Source organism: Thermobia domestica, chromosome 12, assembly GCF_964235325.1.
Source record: "Thermobia domestica chromosome 12, izTheDome1.hap1.1, whole genome shotgun sequence".
Classification (NCBI taxonomy): Eukaryota; Metazoa; Arthropoda; class Insecta; order Zygentoma; family Lepismatidae; genus Thermobia; species Thermobia domestica.
Window position 1 is genome coordinate 206,755,352 of NC_137465.1, and position 20,923 is coordinate 206,776,274.

General features: G+C 35.8%; 1 protein-coding gene across 2 annotated transcripts in view; it reads right to left on the minus strand.

The window, feature by feature from the left end:
• 5PtaseI (inositol polyphosphate-5-phosphatase A) overlaps positions 1-20,923 on the minus strand; it is a 98,494-nt gene that overhangs the window by 21,426 nt on the left and 56,145 nt on the right. Inside the window, exon 14 of one of the 2 annotated variants that reach the window (XM_081734646.1) lies at positions 9,819-9,891. In XM_081734646.1, the coding sequence (XP_081590772.1) occupies positions 9,819-9,891 (73 nt within the window). Of the gene's footprint in view, positions 1-8,936; positions 9,892-20,923 lie in introns of both variants that reach the window. The other variant, XM_081734645.1, reaches the window with a different exon arrangement.

Sequence of the window (20,923 nt, forward strand, 5' to 3'; positions counted from 1 at the left end):
CAAAATACACGAGAACATCCATGAAATAGAATCACAAACATTCTCATGTGAAGACGTAGTTCAAGACAGACCGATCAGTTGGGAAGGTGCTTCTTATAATTGTCTGGGATGCACAGGGTGTTCTGCTTATGGACTGTTTGCAGAGCCCTGAATTTTTTTACAAACACTTTGCACAAATTGGTGCAACGGTGGGACAAATGCCTGAATCTCAATGGGGATTATGTGAAGAGATGAGGAAGGACCCATCTACACATGTATGTATAGTTTATAAATGTATCTTAAAAAATAATATTTTTACAGGTTAGGGAAACATATAACTCTGGCCAGTATTTACTACCGGATGGTATAGTATAAATATTACATAAAGAAAATTCTTACCGACACGCACACACACAAACAAACTCTTTATTTTATTTATATTAGTTATGCTGCGAAATATATATATATTCCTTATAATTATCTCTTTCTCCCCTTGTACTCCCTGCCACCAACCTATACCATTAGTATTTATCTTCCTGGAGGAAACACACTCTCCACTTTCTATCTGACAATGCAACCAAATGAATCTGCATTTCAATGTGGCGTCAACTCAACGTTCCACAATTATTTGTCTGTGTTCTGACTACTTCTTTCCCTCCCCTACTTGATGAAGCATTTAGCGAAAGAACGTATAATTTACTTGCTTAGGTGTTTTGTTTGTTTAATATCATATGATGACGTTCTGCAAATGCCTTTTCAAAAACTACACTTACCTCTTTTAAAACACTACAATTGCAGGCGGTTCCCCATGATCTTTTAAGAATAAATGCTCACTTTGGATCTCAAACTTATTAAGGAAGATACAAATATGCTATTTTTCTCAAAATGTTTCATAGTGTGAAGGACTGTAGTAGAATAATAAAATAAAGTTCGTATTCATACGTATTAATGAAAGGTAGAAACATCTGATTGATCTTGCACATCAGATTTTCTGTAGGTGCAAATTCAATAATACACAAGTGAATGACTGGAGCGAGATTTGAAAAAATGAAATGAAATCTTTAAGTTTTACGTCCCACGATTATGCCGGCTAATCTAAAGGAGACGGTGATGATGAGAGATGAATGAAATGGTGGAATAAAGAAAGTGGGAGGAAACGGGAGAACCCTGAGAAAACCTACGAGCACGGTGTTTGTCCTCCACAAAGTCCATACGGCGCGAGCTGGGATCGAACCAGGGACCCCAAGCACCGGAGGTGAACCCTTTAGCACTGAGCCACCGCGCCCCCTGGAGCGAGATTTGAACCCTGGATCTTCGGCATACTGTGCCGATGCCACTACGCTACCCAGTCCGCTTCTCAGAACAGCCATACATTTTCTCACTCTTGAAGTCGGCGCTCTCCACTTACACCACATGGCTTGTACCACAGCCTAGCTGCTGTGCTTGGACAATCCAGAGTCCGTATATTGAGAACATCTTTTGACGGTTATAATTTCATATTTAATAATGATGAAAGGAGGAAACAACCTAATATTTTTACATACCACATCTTCCTTTCATTAATATATGAAATTACAACCGTCAAATTTTTTAATCAATATATGGCTGTTTTGAGAATCGGACTGGGTAACGTAGTGGTTAACGCATCGGCACGGTATGCCGAAAATTCCGGATTCGAATCTCGGTCCAGTCACATACTTTTTCACTCTTTGTGTTAACCTTGGTATTCCTTTTGAATGTTCATGACTGGAGCATCGGTGATACATTTCAAGAGAAAGTCATCTACCTTCTTCAGGACATACTACGTAGAAATTTAGATTTTCATTTCATCTTTATATAGGTAAACAAAAACACTGTGGAATCCCTTGTGAAGGAATGAAATAAAGTAGATTTGACAGGACTCAAAATAGTTTCCAATAGAGAACCAGTTGAGAATGGTCGAAGAGAGTTGCCAGACTAACTAAAACTAACTCTATGTCCTATGGAACCCGGAGGTTCAATGCCGCGTTCACAAAAGTTCTTCACTGATTTCTATCCTTAGCCAACTGAATCCCGTTTCTGCTCTGCATTTCTATTTCTGCGAGATCCATCTTAACAGCCAACTCCCATCTGTGCTTAGGTCATCCTAATGGTCGTTTTCCGATTGATTTTTCAGTTAAGACTTTGAAAGCATTGCTACTTTCCGCTTGCCAGAACGAACTTAAAAAGAATATATTTTTTCAAAACTTATATTAAATTTATTTGATTAAATTAACTAATGACGCAATAATTATTGAGTCAATACCTAATGATGCAATAGTTATTGAGTCAATAACTAATGACGCAATAATTATTGAATCAATAACTAATGATGCAATAGTTATTGAGTCAATAACTAATGACGCAATGATTATTGAATCAATAACTAAGGATGCAATAGTTATTGAGTCAATAACTAATGACGCAATGATTATTGAATCAATAACTAAGGATGCAATAGTTATTGAGTCAATAACTAATAACGCAATAATTATTGAATCAATAACTAATAACGCAATAATTATTGAATCAATAACTAAGGATGCAATAGTTATTGAGTCAATAACTAATGACGCAATAATTATTGAATCAATAACTAAGGATGCAATAGTTATTGAGTCAATAACTAAAGACGCAATAATTATTGAATCAATAACTAAGGATGCAATAGTTATTGAGTCAATAACTAATAACGCAATAATTATTGAATCAATAACTCGTATTGGTACTGAATCAACTTTGGTATTCATCAACACCAATATTATCTCTATAACCTATGGTTTCCGAGATATGGCTCCTTAATCTCCCAAAATCGGAACTTATTTCGGCTAATATCTCGGGAACGATAAGAGTGATGCGAAAAATTCCATCACTTCTTTCAGATATTTTTTGATCCTCTATTGAATGGAGGGCTAAAAATTGAAAATTTCGCAAATAACCGACACAGACACACACACACACAGACATAGAGAATTCAGTAACGAACTTTCTTAAGTTCGCTGAAAATCTGATTAATGATCACTATAAACACTTAATATCAAAAGAGTTAAATACTCGTGTGGACAATAATTCAGGTATACTTTACACATTTTATAACAATGCACCGGTGCATTATAGGTTCTCTATTTTCACTTAAGACGCTTCAAAACACAAATGAAGACAAATATCTCACTTTGTAACACACTTGAAGTTTCTGTGGCGAAAAAAATCCACTATATAATATTGTAAACATGTCTAGAGATGAACTATATTTTATATATATATATATATATATATATATATCCCTCACCCTCAAGAATTGCCCTTACTGACTTATGGGCAAGAAATGAAAGCTAATCTTGATGTCTATCTCTGGTAAAAATTTCACAGATGTGCTTTCAAAACTTGTCGTTAGAGAGCACTTTTGTCGTTTTTTGCCATATATATGTAAGACTTCATTTGCATACAGGCATCAGCTATTTGACGCAATGTTGCCAACCCCCTACGAAGCTTTGAAAAAATTATCAGAAAGTCGGCAATATTTGCGTCAAACAGTTGTTCATCTCTATGGTGACTAGTACAAATATCCTTTCTTAATACATTATAGTGCATTTTTTTGTCATACGAACTTGAAGTGAGTTATTACGTGAGATATTTTTCTTGGCTTGTGTTTAGGTGCGTCTTTAGTGTACTGTTGTAAATAATGTTAACTCTAAATGATATATTATGCACACGAGTATTTAAGTGTTTTTGGTGATCTCTAATTGGATTGTTTTTTACTGGAAACTAGTTGATGCCTTTTGAACTCTCCATTGTTTTATTACCTTCACAAGTGGTCGCACAGTGTTTTGTTTGAAGGAAGAAATGAAGATAAAACTTGTGCAAATTATAAGCTTGAAGAAGGTAGGCGATTTCTCTTTGAAATATATTACCGATGCTCTAATCATCACCTCTCCTCTCAGAAATAATACTAGCTTAGTTTTATACTCCTTCAGACTACTACTTCAACAGCTTCTCGAATCATTTTTTCTTTTCTTTCTTTCTTCTTTTTATGTTCGGTAAAAGATAATAACTTTAGCATTTAAGGTAGAAATGTAGTAGATAGTACGACTTTTATTACTTTTCTAAGGAACTGTGAAACTGTACACAGAACTTTTATCTTCTGTACACAGTTTTACAATTCCTCAAAAGAAGTCATATTATGCATTAAGTTTCAACTAAAGTGCTGAAGTTATTTTAATTGAAAAGAAAGAATATAAAAATAAAGAAAGAAAGAAATAAGGAAGGAAAGAAAGAAAGAGTAAATAAAAAAATAAATAAATAAGAGAGAAAGGAAAGAAGGAAAAGACAGACAGACAGACTTAAGAAGGTATTCAAGAAGTAATCCGGAGAACTACACAAATAAGCAAACAGCGGGGTTTGCGAAATATACAGTGGGGAAAATAATTAACTTTGATGCACAACACGGTTAGTCTTATATTTGCTCTTTTATAGAACTAAGAAGTTTACTTTCGAAAAGACTAGTCCACTTTGCAGAATTCTTGCGTAAAGGAAAGGTGTTACTTAGGAGCATCAAAATTGTCCTCTACTCGGTACCAGCATCTGAAATGAGAAACTGCGTCCAACCAACAAAACGCAATTAACTAATGTTAAGTCCGCAGGACGAACATTGGTCGACCCTCCTCAAGGGCAAAGTCGGTTCTTAAATCTTAGGATACCAAAACAACGAATCTCTTCATGAGAGACCTATTGTTTAGATTTTATGCTACGTTGTGAGCACACAAATACAATTCATGGGGTTTCCTACCTTCTACCCAATGGCAATTCCTTCGATAAAACGACTAATTTGGATTCTCGTTCCGTCAAATGTACCATTTTCTATTGTTTTTGGAATTCTATATTAAACATTGATTGTGGTAAAAGTATTCACTTAATCCAAAACTAAATATAAACGCAAATACGGTCCATATCGTTTTAAATTGGATTTGGACATTATCACCGGTAGCAAGATAATCTAATGAAAAATATCATATGCGCGAAGTTTATAATTTAGTCGCAAAGCGACTCACGGACTAAAAGCACGTAGAGTTATCTTGTTAAAAAACATAAATTGATAGATGAAACGGACCGGGACAACAAAACTTATATTTTAATGCAAGCATACGGGACAGTTTACCAGGCATCATTCCTCAATATTGCGGTTACTGCTTAAAATCTCGTCTAAGTGTTGGAAATGTAAATTACATAGAATGACGGCAGAAACTGCGAATTGGAATTGTAAAACACCGGAAAAAGAAAACGGAAAGTTTTGCTGTTGTTTATATACTTTGGTGTGAATGTGGTTATATGTTTTGTTTATATTCAAAATATGGTGATATTGAAAAGAAGTTCGACGAATAGTTTATAGTCGCAACAAATACCTGAGTGATTAGTTCTGAAATAATTGAGTTAATGATTTACAAAAACGATTACGATGATAAATGTGTTGAACTGTGCTATACAATACACTGCTTGATAATTACTAAGAAACAACTGATTTCTGCCACGTAGCATTCCCGGCAGCGAACCAATTACAGTCAAATGCAATACAGAGGGCGTAGTAGAGCAAGACGTGTTATCTGTATAAAAGGCTGTGAACGAAAGCTCTGTTTTCAGTCAACAATGCATGCAGTAAGGTGTTTGACGTAAATAACAAGAGTAGGTGGTGGAACTCAGTTCTATGGAATTCAATGTGGTGGGACAATAATTAAGAACAAAATGGCTTCAAGACACCACTTGAGTGCGTACGATCGTGGACATACAGTTGGACGGCTGGAAGCTGGTCAAAATGTCACTACTGTGACGAGAGCAATTGGAGTGTCAAAAAATGTCATCTCGTGATTGAAAGAGGCTGCGGACGAAGTAAATGCGATGCGAAAGCATGCCGGCGATCGTCGAAGGAAGACTAGACCTCAAGACGATCGATATGTATCCCTAGTGGCGAAAAGGAACGGACAGTGCACTTCGCGTCAGATAGCTGCAGGTCTTGCAACCGCTCCCGGTACACATGTATCTGCCTAAATCATTTCGCTGCACTCAAATCAGGTTGGTTTGTATGCACGGGAGCCTGCTAAATCACGGTTTGTATGCATGGAAGCATCCCATTTCAACCATGCCATCGTCGCTAACGATTACAGTGGTGTCAGGAACATCTTGGTTTGGATCAGCAACAATGGTCCAGAGTGATGTTCCCCAACGAATCCCGTTTCACTGTGACAAGTGATTCTGGTCACCAATTAGTGCGAAGAGAGAGAGAGAGAGGAAACATTATGCACAACACAATGTTCATAAACGTGATAGCTATGGCCAAGTCGTGATGGTGTGGGCAGGTATTATGCACAATGGCAGAACCCCGCTTCACATCTTTGAGCGAGGTAGCATGATATTGCATCGGTATTGCAGAGATTCTTCTGGATCATGTATATCGTTTTCGGGGTACGGTAGGTCCGGACTTTCTGTTTATGGACGACAATGCGCGCCCACACAGGATCATTGAAGTACACACCGTGCTCGAACATACTTCAACGTGAAGATATTACATGTATGCAATGACCGGCTTACTCTGCGGACCTTAATCCTGTTGAGTATGCCTGGGATGTCCTTGGTAGACGTGTTTCTCAATGAACTAGCCCTCCACTAACTGTGTAAGGATTAATAAACGCTTTGCAAGAGGAGTGGGACAATAGCCCCCACAGACTCCTCATTAATTTGTGGACAGCATGAATAAGAGATGTAGAATGTGCATTAGTGTCCGAGGAGGTCATACATCTTATTGAGGGACTTATACCTGTGTCCTTCTAGCAGGAGGATCAATTTTATGTGGGTGTTTGAACATGCTCCAAAGAGCATCTTTTTCTTTTTTCGTTTTTTTTTTTTTTCTTTTTTCATGTAGCGCAATCTGGACCATTTTAAATTAGAATAATTGCACTCTGTCTCAACTGCATATGTACTGCATTTCAATTCTTCCGTCAATGTCTAGTCTGAATTATTCCGAAAAATGGCACTGTTCCTTAGCATTTGTCAAATAGTGTAATATGGTAATCGGAATAAATGAAGGATTCCCTAGGCAAGTCAGTTTTAAGTAATGGTTATTACTGCAAATTTTTCGGGGAAGAAGCACTGCCGTGCCGTGGGGAGGGGGGGGGGGCAAGCGAAGCGACGGCCCCGGGCACCGAAGTAAGGGGGCGCAAAATTCGGTAGGAAAAAAGAAAAGAAAAAAGAGAGAAGGAAAGGAAAAAGAGAGAAGAAAAATTACTTGTAATATTACTAGCATGTAACTTAAATTCCCTTCTTGCTTTAATAACTGCTCCTATGATGTTACTCATGTTAGGAAAATGCATGTGCATCTTATATGAAGTGGAAGGGAAAAAAGTAACAAAAAGTGCTGAAAATCAAGGAAAAGAAAAGTTCATTTTTGAAAACTTTCTTACGCTTCGGGAAAGTCATGGTGGTGCTTCGCGATCTCACTCATATGTACGGGGGCGCCGTCGTATACTCTCGCCAACAGCGCTGATTTTCCATGGCACGGCACTAGGCAGAAGTGATAGGATCTTGATTGTGTCTACATTGGAACTGCATTGATTTATGTTGAATATGTTCAGAACCTAACCTCGTTTAGTTTAATGCTGAACTCAAGTAATGCATTGAATTCTTAGTTTATCCGTATCCTATAGTATTTTCTTCTACTGTCATCAGAAAGAACCTTCCCCTTGGTGACCTCTTACTCCGATGAAGATTGCTCAACAAGTTTAAAAGAAATATTGCCAGAAAAACCGCGCAAGTGAGAAATAAAGAGCTCACCTCAATCATCTGAGTTATTTATCAGTATCAACATGACATACATAGATAATAACTGGTAACTGACAACAACTACTAAATTCGGATGCTACTAAATTTAGAAGATTTTTATTCTATTTTCCCTTAAAAATTTATACGAATGGGCATAATACCTTTTAAAAGTATATTCATCAATTGAATTTTTGTCTTTTTCAAGCTATAAAATATATCTGTGACAATACATTATTACGTGGATCAGTCAGAAAGTTAGTTGCACTCCTTCGTAAATATTTTCAGTCAAAGGTTATTTTGATGAAGCTGTGTTGCAACGCTGCAGACATGTAGCTATATCGTGTGCCGTAGCAGCTTTCACCAGGCAAATGAAGGTGTTCTCATAATCAGTCGTAAACATGTCTCGCCAGCTGCAAGTGGCGTCCAAATTGGAAATGCGTGCAGTGATTCGTTTTTTTGTGGGCGAAAAGGTGTAACTGCACCGAAATTTATCAACAGTTGCAAGAAGTGTGGTAAAAATGCAATGTCACGTCAAGCTATCGCGAAGTGGGGCAACATGTTTGAGAACAGACGTACAGATATTAACAATGCTGAGCGCGAGGGAAGACCAACACCCTCCTTATAGCCCAGACCTTTTACCGTGTGACTTTCATATGTTTGGTCCCATGAAAGACGAACTTTCAAAGCGTCGATACCGCTCGGATGACAGGTGAAACTGCAGCCCAAGAATGGTTATCGGGCATTGGACGGGATTTCTTTCAGAAGGAATGGAAAAACTTGTACTACGCCTCGACAAATACTTAACTAACGGAGGCAATTACGTTGAAAAGTAAACTGTGAATGGAACTTTACGACACAAGTAAAGTTATTGTAAGATTTCTATCTTGTTTTATTTTCTTAAGCAGTACAACTCTTTGACTGACCCTCATATAAGAAACTCCTGAACTCTGTTAAAACAGCAACATATCAAATGTACCTATCTACGCAACTACTAATAAACATGATCAAATGACAGCAGAAAAACAAGTGAGAGCATAAAATTAATGAAGCAAATAAAAATCTACAAATCAATTAAATTTCTACTAACTAAAATGGAAAATAATAATAATAAAAGCAAATTAAAAGATACATACATGCTCTACGCTAACGAAGGTGAGGCTTCAGACAACTACAACTTAAGAATTTATCAGATCACAACAGCGTGCAGCAGCAAAAATGCTTCCTTGATATAGCATGCTTCTCAACACCGAGAACACTCTCGACGCCACTACTTTTCCGTCGTTTGTCAGAAGCACTGGATTCTCGTTGGTCGCTGCAGCTCTTCTCTTTCATGAGATTAAATGGGGAGTGCTCTTTGGAGTTTTCAGAGGTAATCAGAAAGTCTAAGACTATGTCTTTGCTAGGTACATCACATTCAAGCTCAGATGGTGAAACTGGTTCACATTTGGACGGCGAAACTAAGTCACTATCAGCCACTTCTTCAAACCATTCTTCATCGGATGAGCTATGATGACTCTGGATACGGGATGAATACAGATTAGGGTCGGATATCAAACGGACGCGGCTATTACTGGATACCAGAGGATAATGTAAAGATCGCGGTTTCCCTGAGCTCCACGCTGCATCACTAAAACAGCGACAAGCAGCGCGATCAATCTGCTGATTCCGTTTCGTGTCCATGACAGATGCAGATTTCACACGTACTATGGGGTATTTGAATCGTTTAACCTGCTTAGGTTCAAATCTTTGGTTCTCAGGACTTGAGCCATTTCCTGAAACAAGTTCAGGAATTTTAGATTCAGTCTCCTCCTGAGGAGCAGTATCTTTGGTATGAGGTAATGAATTTTGGGCAGTAATCTCGTCTATGGAGGTGTCTTTTAGATTCAAGCCATGCAGATCTTCTTGCGAAGCGTCAAAAAACGTAAAACTTTCATCATCTATACTATCTGGTGTATAAGGCTCATGCACTACATCAAACTCTGGGCAGGATAGATCGCTAGAGGGTTGATAATCACCGCAAGGGGAGTCTGGATCACAGCAATTCAATATACCTGCTTCTGCCAAAAGCTCAAACATCAGGTACACAGGCTGTAATAAAAACATAAGCTTGTTTTAATACATATAAAACTGTAATTTTACACTTCACGTTTACCAATATACGAAATAGAACTAGTTATGACATGCGCATTTTCTGCTACTACGAATGTCATGAATGAAAATATCAGAAGCAAATATAAAACTAAGATTTTATTTTATGTACAGTTTTGTTTAAAAAATCGTGGGCACCCACTTCTCTTTGAAACGCCCTATATTATTTCTTACAGTTGAAATCAAATTAAATAAATTTGGATTTTCTTCAGCCAATCTTGAGATTTTTATTTAGAGTCAAAGTATTAGAATTTCCTATGCAGGTTTTCTAAAGCATAGTGGGTGACCAAGCTTTCTGAACAAGACTGTACTTGGGAATTTCATTCAAAGTTTCTATTACTCGAAATTAGACTATTCAGTTAATGTGCATCTACATCTCTAGAATATAATTATATACAGAAGTAGTTTAATTGTGCATCCAGAAGTTCGTCTACGAGATTAACCAAGATTTCATATAAAATAAATTTTTACCTAGAAATACTGAAAGTCGGCAACAACTTATATCTTGTACTTTCGAAAACAAAATTCAGGTTTTTTCTACTTTCTAAATAGCTGGTAAAATTTTATCAATGGGTAATCATAGTTTCAAAAACTACTTTTTTATGCTTAAAATCAAATAATATCAGGCTAGCACTATATTGTAGAACAAAAAGAAACACTATGATTAATTAAAACAAAAGAATAATCTCTGAATGAGTCTGTGGCAACTAAAGGACTACTAATGAATACTAGATGTGTAATGTAAAATCAAACTTGCTATTACGTCTTTTTCTTCTTGTTATTTTGCTCATAATTGGCTTCTATAATAAATATACAGCACACTCCACCTGTGTGAGAATACAATCACCTTCCTTTACTACAAATAGTCAAATGTGAAGTGTTCGATCAAATTTCACACCTAAAGTTTGAACATAAAATTGTTAATTTAAAGCGTTCGATCAAATTTCAGACCTAAAGATTGAACATACAACTTTTAATTTAAAACGTTTGATAAGATTTCGGACCTTGTTAAAGTTTGAACATGGGATTCGTAACTCCAACTACACAAGAACAACATTTTGATAGGTTCCGTGAAAATTTTCAACTAAACAAATCAATCACACTTATTACTCTTATTTAGGATATTCACAATCCCATTTTAAAAATCGCTCATCGCCAGATGTTCTCCAGTTTCTTAGCGAAAATATGACTGGACTATTTATTGAAAACACTTCTACAACTTTAGCAAGTAATTGTTACACTTTAGAACACATTCTCTTCCTCCTTCACATATAAACACTTACTCTAATGTCACAGAGGGGGACCGCGGTGACTCAGTGGTAGAGTGTTAACCTCTAGTGTATGGGTTCCCAGCTCGCGCCAAGTGAGCTTTGTGGTGGACAAGCATCGTGTGCGTGGGTTTTCTTGGGGTTCTCCCAGTTCCTCCCACTTTTTTCATTCCACCATTTCATTCATTTCTCATCATCACCGTCTCCTTAACCTAGCCGGAATAACCGTGAGGACGTAAAACTTAAAAGATTTCATTTTCTAATGTCACAGAAATACATAAAATAAGGACAGACTATTAACCTAGTACTTATGAAGAGCAATGAACGAAAATGGTAAGTTATCATTGTATTGCTGACCTGAAAAGTTGCATTTTTCTTCTACGAATAAATACATTTTTCTTCTCAGTAATCGACAATTGTCGAAAACACTTACTACTTCCATATCGTCACTCTAAAGGGAAATTAATATTTACTATTGTTTTCTACTATATTACACGATGCTGATAAGGAAGGCAAGGCCGGGGAAGAGGAATATTGTTTTCTACGATGTTTTCGGTTCGTTTTGGAAAATTTTTACCACTTTTAAAATATATATATATATTGTTATTACTACCTCAATCAAGATATTTAAAGTATGAAACAGCATTATTTAAAATAGACATACACGAAACAACATGCATATCAACAAAGAAGAAAGAAAACTAGAAGATTTTTAGATACGCACCTGTAACACACTGAACAATAATAAAATATGTCAGTTATTTTGAGTTAGATTTAAGCAATTGTACTCTTTAGAACCACAACTTAAGATACCAGATTTTTGAACAGATACATAATTACTAACAGTGAACGAGAAGTCATTACTAATATGTCTAATTCTAATTTTGTTAGTGTAATTAACAAAAAAAAAAAAAAAAAAAAAAAAAAAGAAGAAAAAAAAGTTACTTATTAATAAATCCTCTCGTGGGGAAACTAAACACCTACCGTGGGGCAATGTGACTCCTCACATAAAGGTCAAACGAAACGCAATATTAACACCCGGATTAGAGAACATATTACAGAATCAAAAAAGTCACACGAAGAGGGCATGTCGGGACTGGCGCTTCATTTAAAACAACATACACCCAATACAAAGCAGGTTAATGTGATAGGTTTAGCAAAAACAAAGAAATAACGAGTGTCATAAATATAAATCGACTTTAAATGTGGATTTCGGCAACATTGATAGAAGAATCTGGTTACCTACCTTTGATGTATATTTTGGATCTGGCAATAGTGACGTAACATAGACATCGTGCTTCCTTCAAATCAGCTCATTCTTTCGCACTATGCTCTCTGCTCGTGATATTCTAACATCCTTTTACGCTATATTTATTTATTCTGTAGTATATATTCCTTTTTCCACATCTTTTTTCTCATTCGTTTTTATCTTTGTTACCTTACCACTGAAGACGGAACTAGTTTGTTGTTCCGATACGTGTAGAGAATGTTTAGTTTCCCCACGGGAGAATTTATTCGTAAGCAACCAATTTTTTTGTTAATTTGAATCATCCTCTCATGCGCCTACATAATAATTTTATGTTAGTGTAAATTCCTTGAAGACCTATCTCGAAATGAATTTTTAAAAAAGTACTTACTTTGCTCTTCTAATCCTGTTACACGTTCTTTCAAAAAATCACTTTAACGTTGAACTTCGCTGATTGCTTTCATAATTGTTAAGACAAAGGTAAGGAATGGTACTGATGAAAATTACTAGTAATGCTGTGCATTAGTAGAGCAACGGATCTACTTTGTCACTAACTTCAACCCTAAACTATAGGAGTAAGTCTCTAATCTCCGATAACATAGCCTGAACTAAAGGAATAAGTCTCTAATCTCCGATAACATAGCCTAAACTATAGGAGTAAATCTCTAATCTCCGATAACATATCCTAAACTATAGGAGTAAGTCTCTAATCTCCGATAACATAGCCTAAACTATAGGAGTAAATATCTAATCTCCGATAGGGCTCATAGTGGTCTGGTCTCTTGTAAATAGTTGAAAAGTGACCAAAAAGTGACCAAAAGCACACGAAAAAGTGACCAAAAGCACACGAAAAAGTGACCAAAATCTCATAATGCCCCTTTTTTCCTTCGTCAATTTCTCCATTACCTCTCTCTTTGTTTGTTGTTTTGTTTCATCTTTTCTTCTTCTTTCTGAGCTTCCTCCTTTCTTAGGATTTCTAAGTATGCTTTGTTACGGTAAGCAGACTTAGCAGATGTTAAGAAGCTTCTGAGTAAGTGGAACTAGTTCTGGCCTATTTCTTCATCCCAGACATTATTTTTGACTTAGCATAGAGTTCTCAAAGCCATGAAATATTCAAATTCATCACCTACTCTTAAGAAGAACACGTAACAAGCATAACACAAGACGAACATGGTGAACCACACAAACACACACACACAACGTTGAGCGGAGCGTTAACTATTACGAGATAAAATTAAGGACTATTATTATGGAAGAAAAAATAGACACAGAAGGGCTCTCAACCTCAAGTTGAGAGCTTAAGCATCCGCCAACCATCCCCTGTGCTTTAGAAAGAATAAAAGCTGAAGTGAGAATAAAGCTGTTGACTGTTTCACATGTGGCAGCAAGTACTGAAGCTTTCAGAAGAGTAATGAGTAACAAGTTTCTGCCTTTTTTTCATTTATTTTCATATTTTTCTTAGAAAACTGCCAATGCACAACAAATCACACGAAAAAGTCACTTTACCTCCCAAAAAAACTAACTTTTAGAGACAAATTTAAAAAAAAGTGACTTTTAGTGACCAACTTGAAAAAAAGTAACTTTTAGTTAAAAAAAAAAAAAAAAAGACTCGCTATGAACCCTGCTATAGGAGCAAGTATAATCTCCGACGATACCCAAAACTATAGGAGCAAGACTCTATTCTCCGATAACATATATACACTGTCTTATAAAAATCTGAGTGTTTTAATAAATATTTAGGAAAATACTTATATAAAATTGGGGAGACCGCGCTTCCTCAGTATTGGTCCATTTCAGTTGCAAGCAATTGTGACGATTAGAAATTCTCAGAAAATATTAGACCACATTCGACGAAGTTTTATTTTTTACGAAAGTTATATTTTTTTCTTTTTTTTAAATTGAAATCTTCGGAGGGGGAGAAGTTGTTAAATGAGTCCTCATATTTGATTGATTTCAACTGCATGTGTGGGCATTATCTGAAAACGTCAATAGACACACGTGTCATATTGCGTCGAAATAGAATAATATTTACAAAAGTTATTTTAGAACATATTTTCTTTACCTTGGGAGGGGTGAAAGGTTTACTCTCTCGTTCTTGATTGATTTTAAACCCAACTACTAGGAATGACGGTAAAGCCTCAGAAAATACACGTCATGTTCCATGAATTTTTTTTTCTTTTTCTTGTTTTTAACGAAAGATATATATTGGATCACATTTTTTAATCAAAGAGAGAAGGTTCATTCTTGGCTGATTTTAATTCAAGCACTGATGATTGCGGAAAAGAGGCAAAGAAAATACACATACATAATACGGCATCAAAATCGAATGAGTTTTATCGTGATTTTTTTAAGGGGAGGATAATACCACTACCTTGTTGTTTACTGATTTCAGCTGCATGCAAAGTGAATGATTATAAAGCCTTGAAGAAAATGTATCACATATTACACAAAAATCGAACACTTGTAACAGAAATTACTGTGGAACATGTTGTGCGTGGGAGAGAGGAATCTATAATACATAAAGGGTCTGAATTTATCGTTCATTTTTGACTGATTTTAATCCCAAGCACTGGGAATTACGGAAAAGAGTCGAAGAAAATCTGCACTACATTGTATCAAAACCAAATTAATTTTAGAAGATCTATCGTGAAACTAAAAGAAATCTAGGAGGCACAGGAGGGGAACAGGAGGGTAAGTCCACTACTTTATTGTCTACTGATTTTAACTTCATGCACAGGGGATGACTGGGAAGGCTCAAAGAAAATTTACGACATATTATGTCAAAAAAGTTTTTTTTCCCCCTACGAAAATTATCATGGAACATATTTTTGTAATTCAGAGGCGGAGAGAGGAGGTTTAATTCATTCTTTCATTCTTGCCATATTTCAACCCAATGGTGTAGGATATTCACAATGCCATAAAGAAAATATACACAAAGTTTTGCCAAAATCGAATAATTTCTATCTGGTTTAAATTGCAACATTGTCTTGCATATACATGTGCAAACTTGTAATTTGGGTTGGATCCCCCCCCCCCCTTTATTCCCTCATGCTTAATGGTTGCAACTGTAATCCCAAACAATAGGGTTATTTCTGCTTTTTGAAATACGGCATATACGAAGTTTCGTTCAAATTGGTTAAGTTTTACGAGAGTTATAGTGGAAAAGACGCACGGACAGACACACAAATGCCAATCAAGTCAAATGGTAGAAGCTTCACTAACGCTTGTTTTAACTATACAAGCAAGTGCCCATGTCAGAGTTTAAGTTTTTTCGTTCGAATTAAAATGATTTCGTATGATTGTATTTGTAAGAACGATGAAATTTTTTGATCGCTTCACACTTTATCAATGTTGTATTCTGTATCTTTTAGGTATTTTGAAAGACCTGATGTTGGAGCGTTGAATTCGAACAAACGAATACGAATTCTTTCAGTTTAGTGTGTATGTTCCTTTTCGTCATGTCTATTTATGTGTCTTCAGAAGAGCATAAAATTAAATACCGGTAAATAAAGGAATGTTACGGAATAATAAACTTTTATATTCTGGTAAGTTTATCCTATATTCCCGGGCTCAGGGAAACTTCAAGATATTGTATTTGTGTACGCAGTAATTACACTCTCATTAATTCTATTCCCACAAAAGTATTTTTACTTACCTATATCTTGACAATGCTGACAGCAATATGCAAAATTTGACGTTTAAACGACCTTTTTGAAGGAATATGTAACAGGATAAAGAAAAGAGCGAGGCAGATTTTGTGTCTTTGTCACAGTAACTTAACTGCGAACAAGATATGCAAGATATAAAAACGTCTCCTTTATTTTTATTAGGCAGAGCCAACACTTCATCAATACCGTAAGTTTGAAATTAATAACGTAATCTCTTGAAGTTTTGAATGACAAGATTCCCCACGCTAAGGGTCTAGATTGCGAGATGTGCGTCTTTGAATTGATCACCACAGTCACCAGATGTCAGCATCATGGACACTGCACTGAATGAACCAAACAATGACGTATTTCCGCCAGTACTTCCGGTGGATTACAAAGAAACGTGCTACATATGGAACTTACAAAGCACTGACATAAATACACGTACATATATGCACTGACCTATACACATAACAGTGAAACAAAGAATTATAATTTTTGCTTAAAGGTATTGGAATGCCTATGCTATATTTGTTTTCTAGCCCTTTGTATTACTTTTTTTCTTTCAAATGAATAGGGATTTTAATGTAAAAGAACAAAATATTGTTACCTGTGTGGTGTTCAAGGCTTAGTACTTTTCAACTATATATTTTATAAATCCCTGTTTCTTAAATAATGTAGTCTATACAAATATTTTCTCATCACGACGAAGGGCTCAAAATTAAACCTGGATAAAGTCAGTTTATACAAACAATGGAACTACATTATAAAATTATAGCAAGCAATACAACCTTACCTACTGTCACTGCATCGAAATTTCCACAGCACTCGATTCAGCACATTTCACTAAGAATCCATCTAGTTCAATATTAATGGATATGAAAATACTGTTTGTTTCAACAAAGAAGATAGAAGTTCTGTGTACAGTTTTCCAGTTCCGCAGAAAATCAGAAAAACTTGTAATATCTTATCGAATTCCCATCATAAGTACTAAAGTTACCACAAGAAGATTAAGAAAGGAAAGAAGAGAAACGAATGAAGCAGCAGTTTAAGGAGCAATCCAAAGTATTACATGGTTAAGCAAACAGTGGTTTGCGAAATGTATAGGAAAATAATAACCCTTTACACACCACATAGGGTAACAATATTTGTTCTTTTATATAAATTAGTGCATTAATATGTTTGCATTGATATATTAAAATTCAGTTCACTTCAAATAAAAGAAAAAATATTTCAGCATATACAGGGTTAGTCAAAATTATGTTAACACTGAATGGATATACCATGTGGAGGCAAAAATACTGTATTCTATTTAAATGTATTGTTTTGTAAAATGTATTTTTGAAATGTCAGTGTATTGTATTGTTTTGTTTTGAAACATCTTCAATCTCTTTCGTTTCAGTTAACACACAATGGCTGATCGATTAACACTGGAGCAAAGATGATTTGTAGTAAGCCTAATGGAAGTGTACGGTTCACCTATTCTGGTCCGTGAAAAGTTTACGCAACGATTTGCACGTGATTCACCAAGCCGTTTAACAGTGTACCGCATCTACAATACGTTTGTGGCTAAAGGATCGGTAGCCAAGGGCGCCGATCCTTGGGGGGGGGGGGGCAAAGCTCATGTGGACCCCCCTATTGTATTTATAAATATACAATATTTGGCATAATTTGAATACAATTTGTCTTAAAATCCTTACATGTATACCTTCTGCATCTGAATGAGCCCCCCCTCCCAAGCTTACAAAGAAATCGGCGCCCTTGTCGATAGCAGACAGCTATAGAGGCAATGCAGAACGTCCAAGATCGGGACGATGTGAACAAAACATTGCTGTTGTACAGCAAGCTATGTTGCGTAGCCTTTGAAATCAAGCGTTCGATGCAGTTTGGAAACAGGAATACCTCAAAAAATAGTGTGGCGCATCTTGAAACTCGACCTTGGAATGAGACCGTACCACATCCAAGGCACTCAAGCTTCAACATTGGCGCAGAATCGTAAGAGGGTGTAATGTTGTCAGATTTTAGCTGAAATGACCAATATCCAGCAAGATGATGTGAATGTAATGGCATTCAGCGATGAAGCCACTTTACACACCAGTGGGTTTGTGAACCAACATAACACGATTTTCTGGGCAACCAAAAACCCACGTATCATTCGGGAACATAAAGGTGACTCCCCCAAAGTAAATGTATAGTACGCTGTGACCGCCGCTGGAGTCATTGGACCGTACTTCTTTGACATACACACAGTAACCGCAGATGTGTACTTACGGATGTTAAAGCAATACAGCCTTGATGAACTGCCACTAGAAATCCGCCGTGCAAGGTATTTCCAACAAGATGATGTTTCATCGCACTGCACCCAAACTGTTAAGACTATCTCAATGATACGTTTCCCAGTCGATGGATTGGTCGTGATGGACCATTGCATTGGCCTCCACAATCCCATGACTTAACATCATGCGATTTCTGGTTATGGAGCATAGTAAAGGAGCGTGTTTACAGTACGAAAGTTTGCGACATTAATGACCTAAAGGACCGTATACGGGATGTGATATCACCAATTCCCCGTGAAATGTGCGTATGTGCTTTAAATGAAACTGTTCGTCGTTGGTAATGGTGAACACGCTGAGGCGATTTCAGAGTGAGTTCGCAAGTATTTAGCACTTGCAGTAGGTATATCCTACAGGAGACACTCACTTGCAGTACATCATATCAGAGACATTTACAACGACTCACCAAAGGTAGTCGTCAACCCTGGTTCGGCTAATAATATAAGTATATCTTTTAGTGGCAATAATCGTTTACACCTTAAAATATCTTCCGTAATTATATTCACTAGTATTATCACCTTTTCTACTGAAATTACAAGTCCATGATACGTATTAGATAATTTATTCGTTGATTCTCTTTTAACGTATATTCACACAAACTGTCTTGCAATCATACATGTTAATTATATATCCATAAACAACTACATAGCAACCAACTATACAATAATAATGTATATTTCTTACATATATTAAAACATTCTTCTTTTGTTATTTTTAGTTAACACTATATCAGGTATAGTGCTTGTGTAGAAGCACTTTCTGCCCAAGATACAAGTAATTATCAACCGATACAAAGTATCTCGTTGTATAAAATGTCGCCCGATGATGGGACTAGATATAAAAGTTACAAGCGAGCTTGGCTTTTATATTTAAGAACCACTGGTCCGTTTATAATAATGGTATTCTATTAATTGTGTCCTTTACATTTTGATCGACCCTCGTATATAACTTTATTAAGTTTCCTTCATATAAATACATTTATAATAAGTCTTTTATTTCATTAATGTTTATCTTTTATTATAAAAACGTCGTCGCTTACTAATATAATCAACGAAGGGTGCGAAGTCAAAAACGTAAGAAATAATTTCATTTTAAAACACATTACAATGATCAACAGTTTCAATCATTATTAAAAACGGTGATGTTAACAATATTTGATCTTTCTAGGGCGCATTATATAGTAATTACTTTAGATGATATTTTTAATGTATACATCGTGTCAATGAGGCGTCAGAATACAGAAGAATCTTATTCGAGTAACATATAAGGTGGCGCATGTAGGCAGTCGTCGGATAATTAGCTTAATAGAATGAACCTTATACTTAACATAATCTTTGACAATTAAGTTTCAACACAAATCAATATAATATAGATAACCTTTGCTTTTAATCAATTATGAATCGAACTATAATTCTTCACATTAACAAGAAAGAATTAAAATCATTTGAAAATTATCATTTGTTGAAACAAACGTGATAAAGTATCTAAAAGTCATAAGGGTTGTTTTCATTATTGACATTAACACATAAATTTGAAGATAAATGTTCATAAGAATCTATAACTGATATGGGTTTAACCCTTACTACATCAACTGTAGTCAGTTTAAATTCGTACTTGCATAAGATTCTAATAAAGTACATTGTACTGCACAATCGTGATTATGTTCCGCATTATTTTGTACATGAATTGCGTCATTGTTTTGATTTTGATATGAAGTGCCATCTCTTGAATTACGATTACGTCTATCCATGTAGTTTACTGTATTTCTGGAATTTCGCCATGTATTTCGACTGTTTTTGAGTCTACTTCGATTAAGTGATCTGACATAATTATTGTCACGATTGGTTAAGTTAGGTGGATTCCCATCATATCTTTGCCTATTTTGATCGTTCTGATTGTTTAAATTTGCTCGAATTAGGTTATGTTCCGTATTGTCTGCATTACGGATATTTAGATTCCGAACAGGTACAAGGTGATCTGAATTGTTTTTAATTTTACCTACTCCCGCTTGATGATTCAGTGTCTGGTATTGAGTTTCATAACATTGGACAAGCATTAATAAGTGATTAAAACTCATGCATTGCGTAGAAAACAGGATTTGTTGTAATTTAAACGGTAGTAGATTTCGAATAGATGCAATCACTCTAGATTCCGATTGCAGTGGATTTACGACTTTTAATTCGTTATACGTATTTACAACAAAATCAACAACAGATTTGTGCAAGCGAGGATTAAAAGGTTGGTTTCTAATCGTGGCATCTCTGTTTGCAAGTAAAAAGTCGTTTTCGTAATTTGCAATCAGCGCGGCTTTGAATTCCTCATATGTATTGACGTGATCCCGTACTGCTTTAAACCATAAAGAACATGGTGGGAGTAATAAATGGGGGATTAGTTTCATATATTGCGATTTATCTATACACATTATACTGCACTCATCCTGAAATTTTTCTAAGAAAGAAGTAGCATTTTCATTGCATT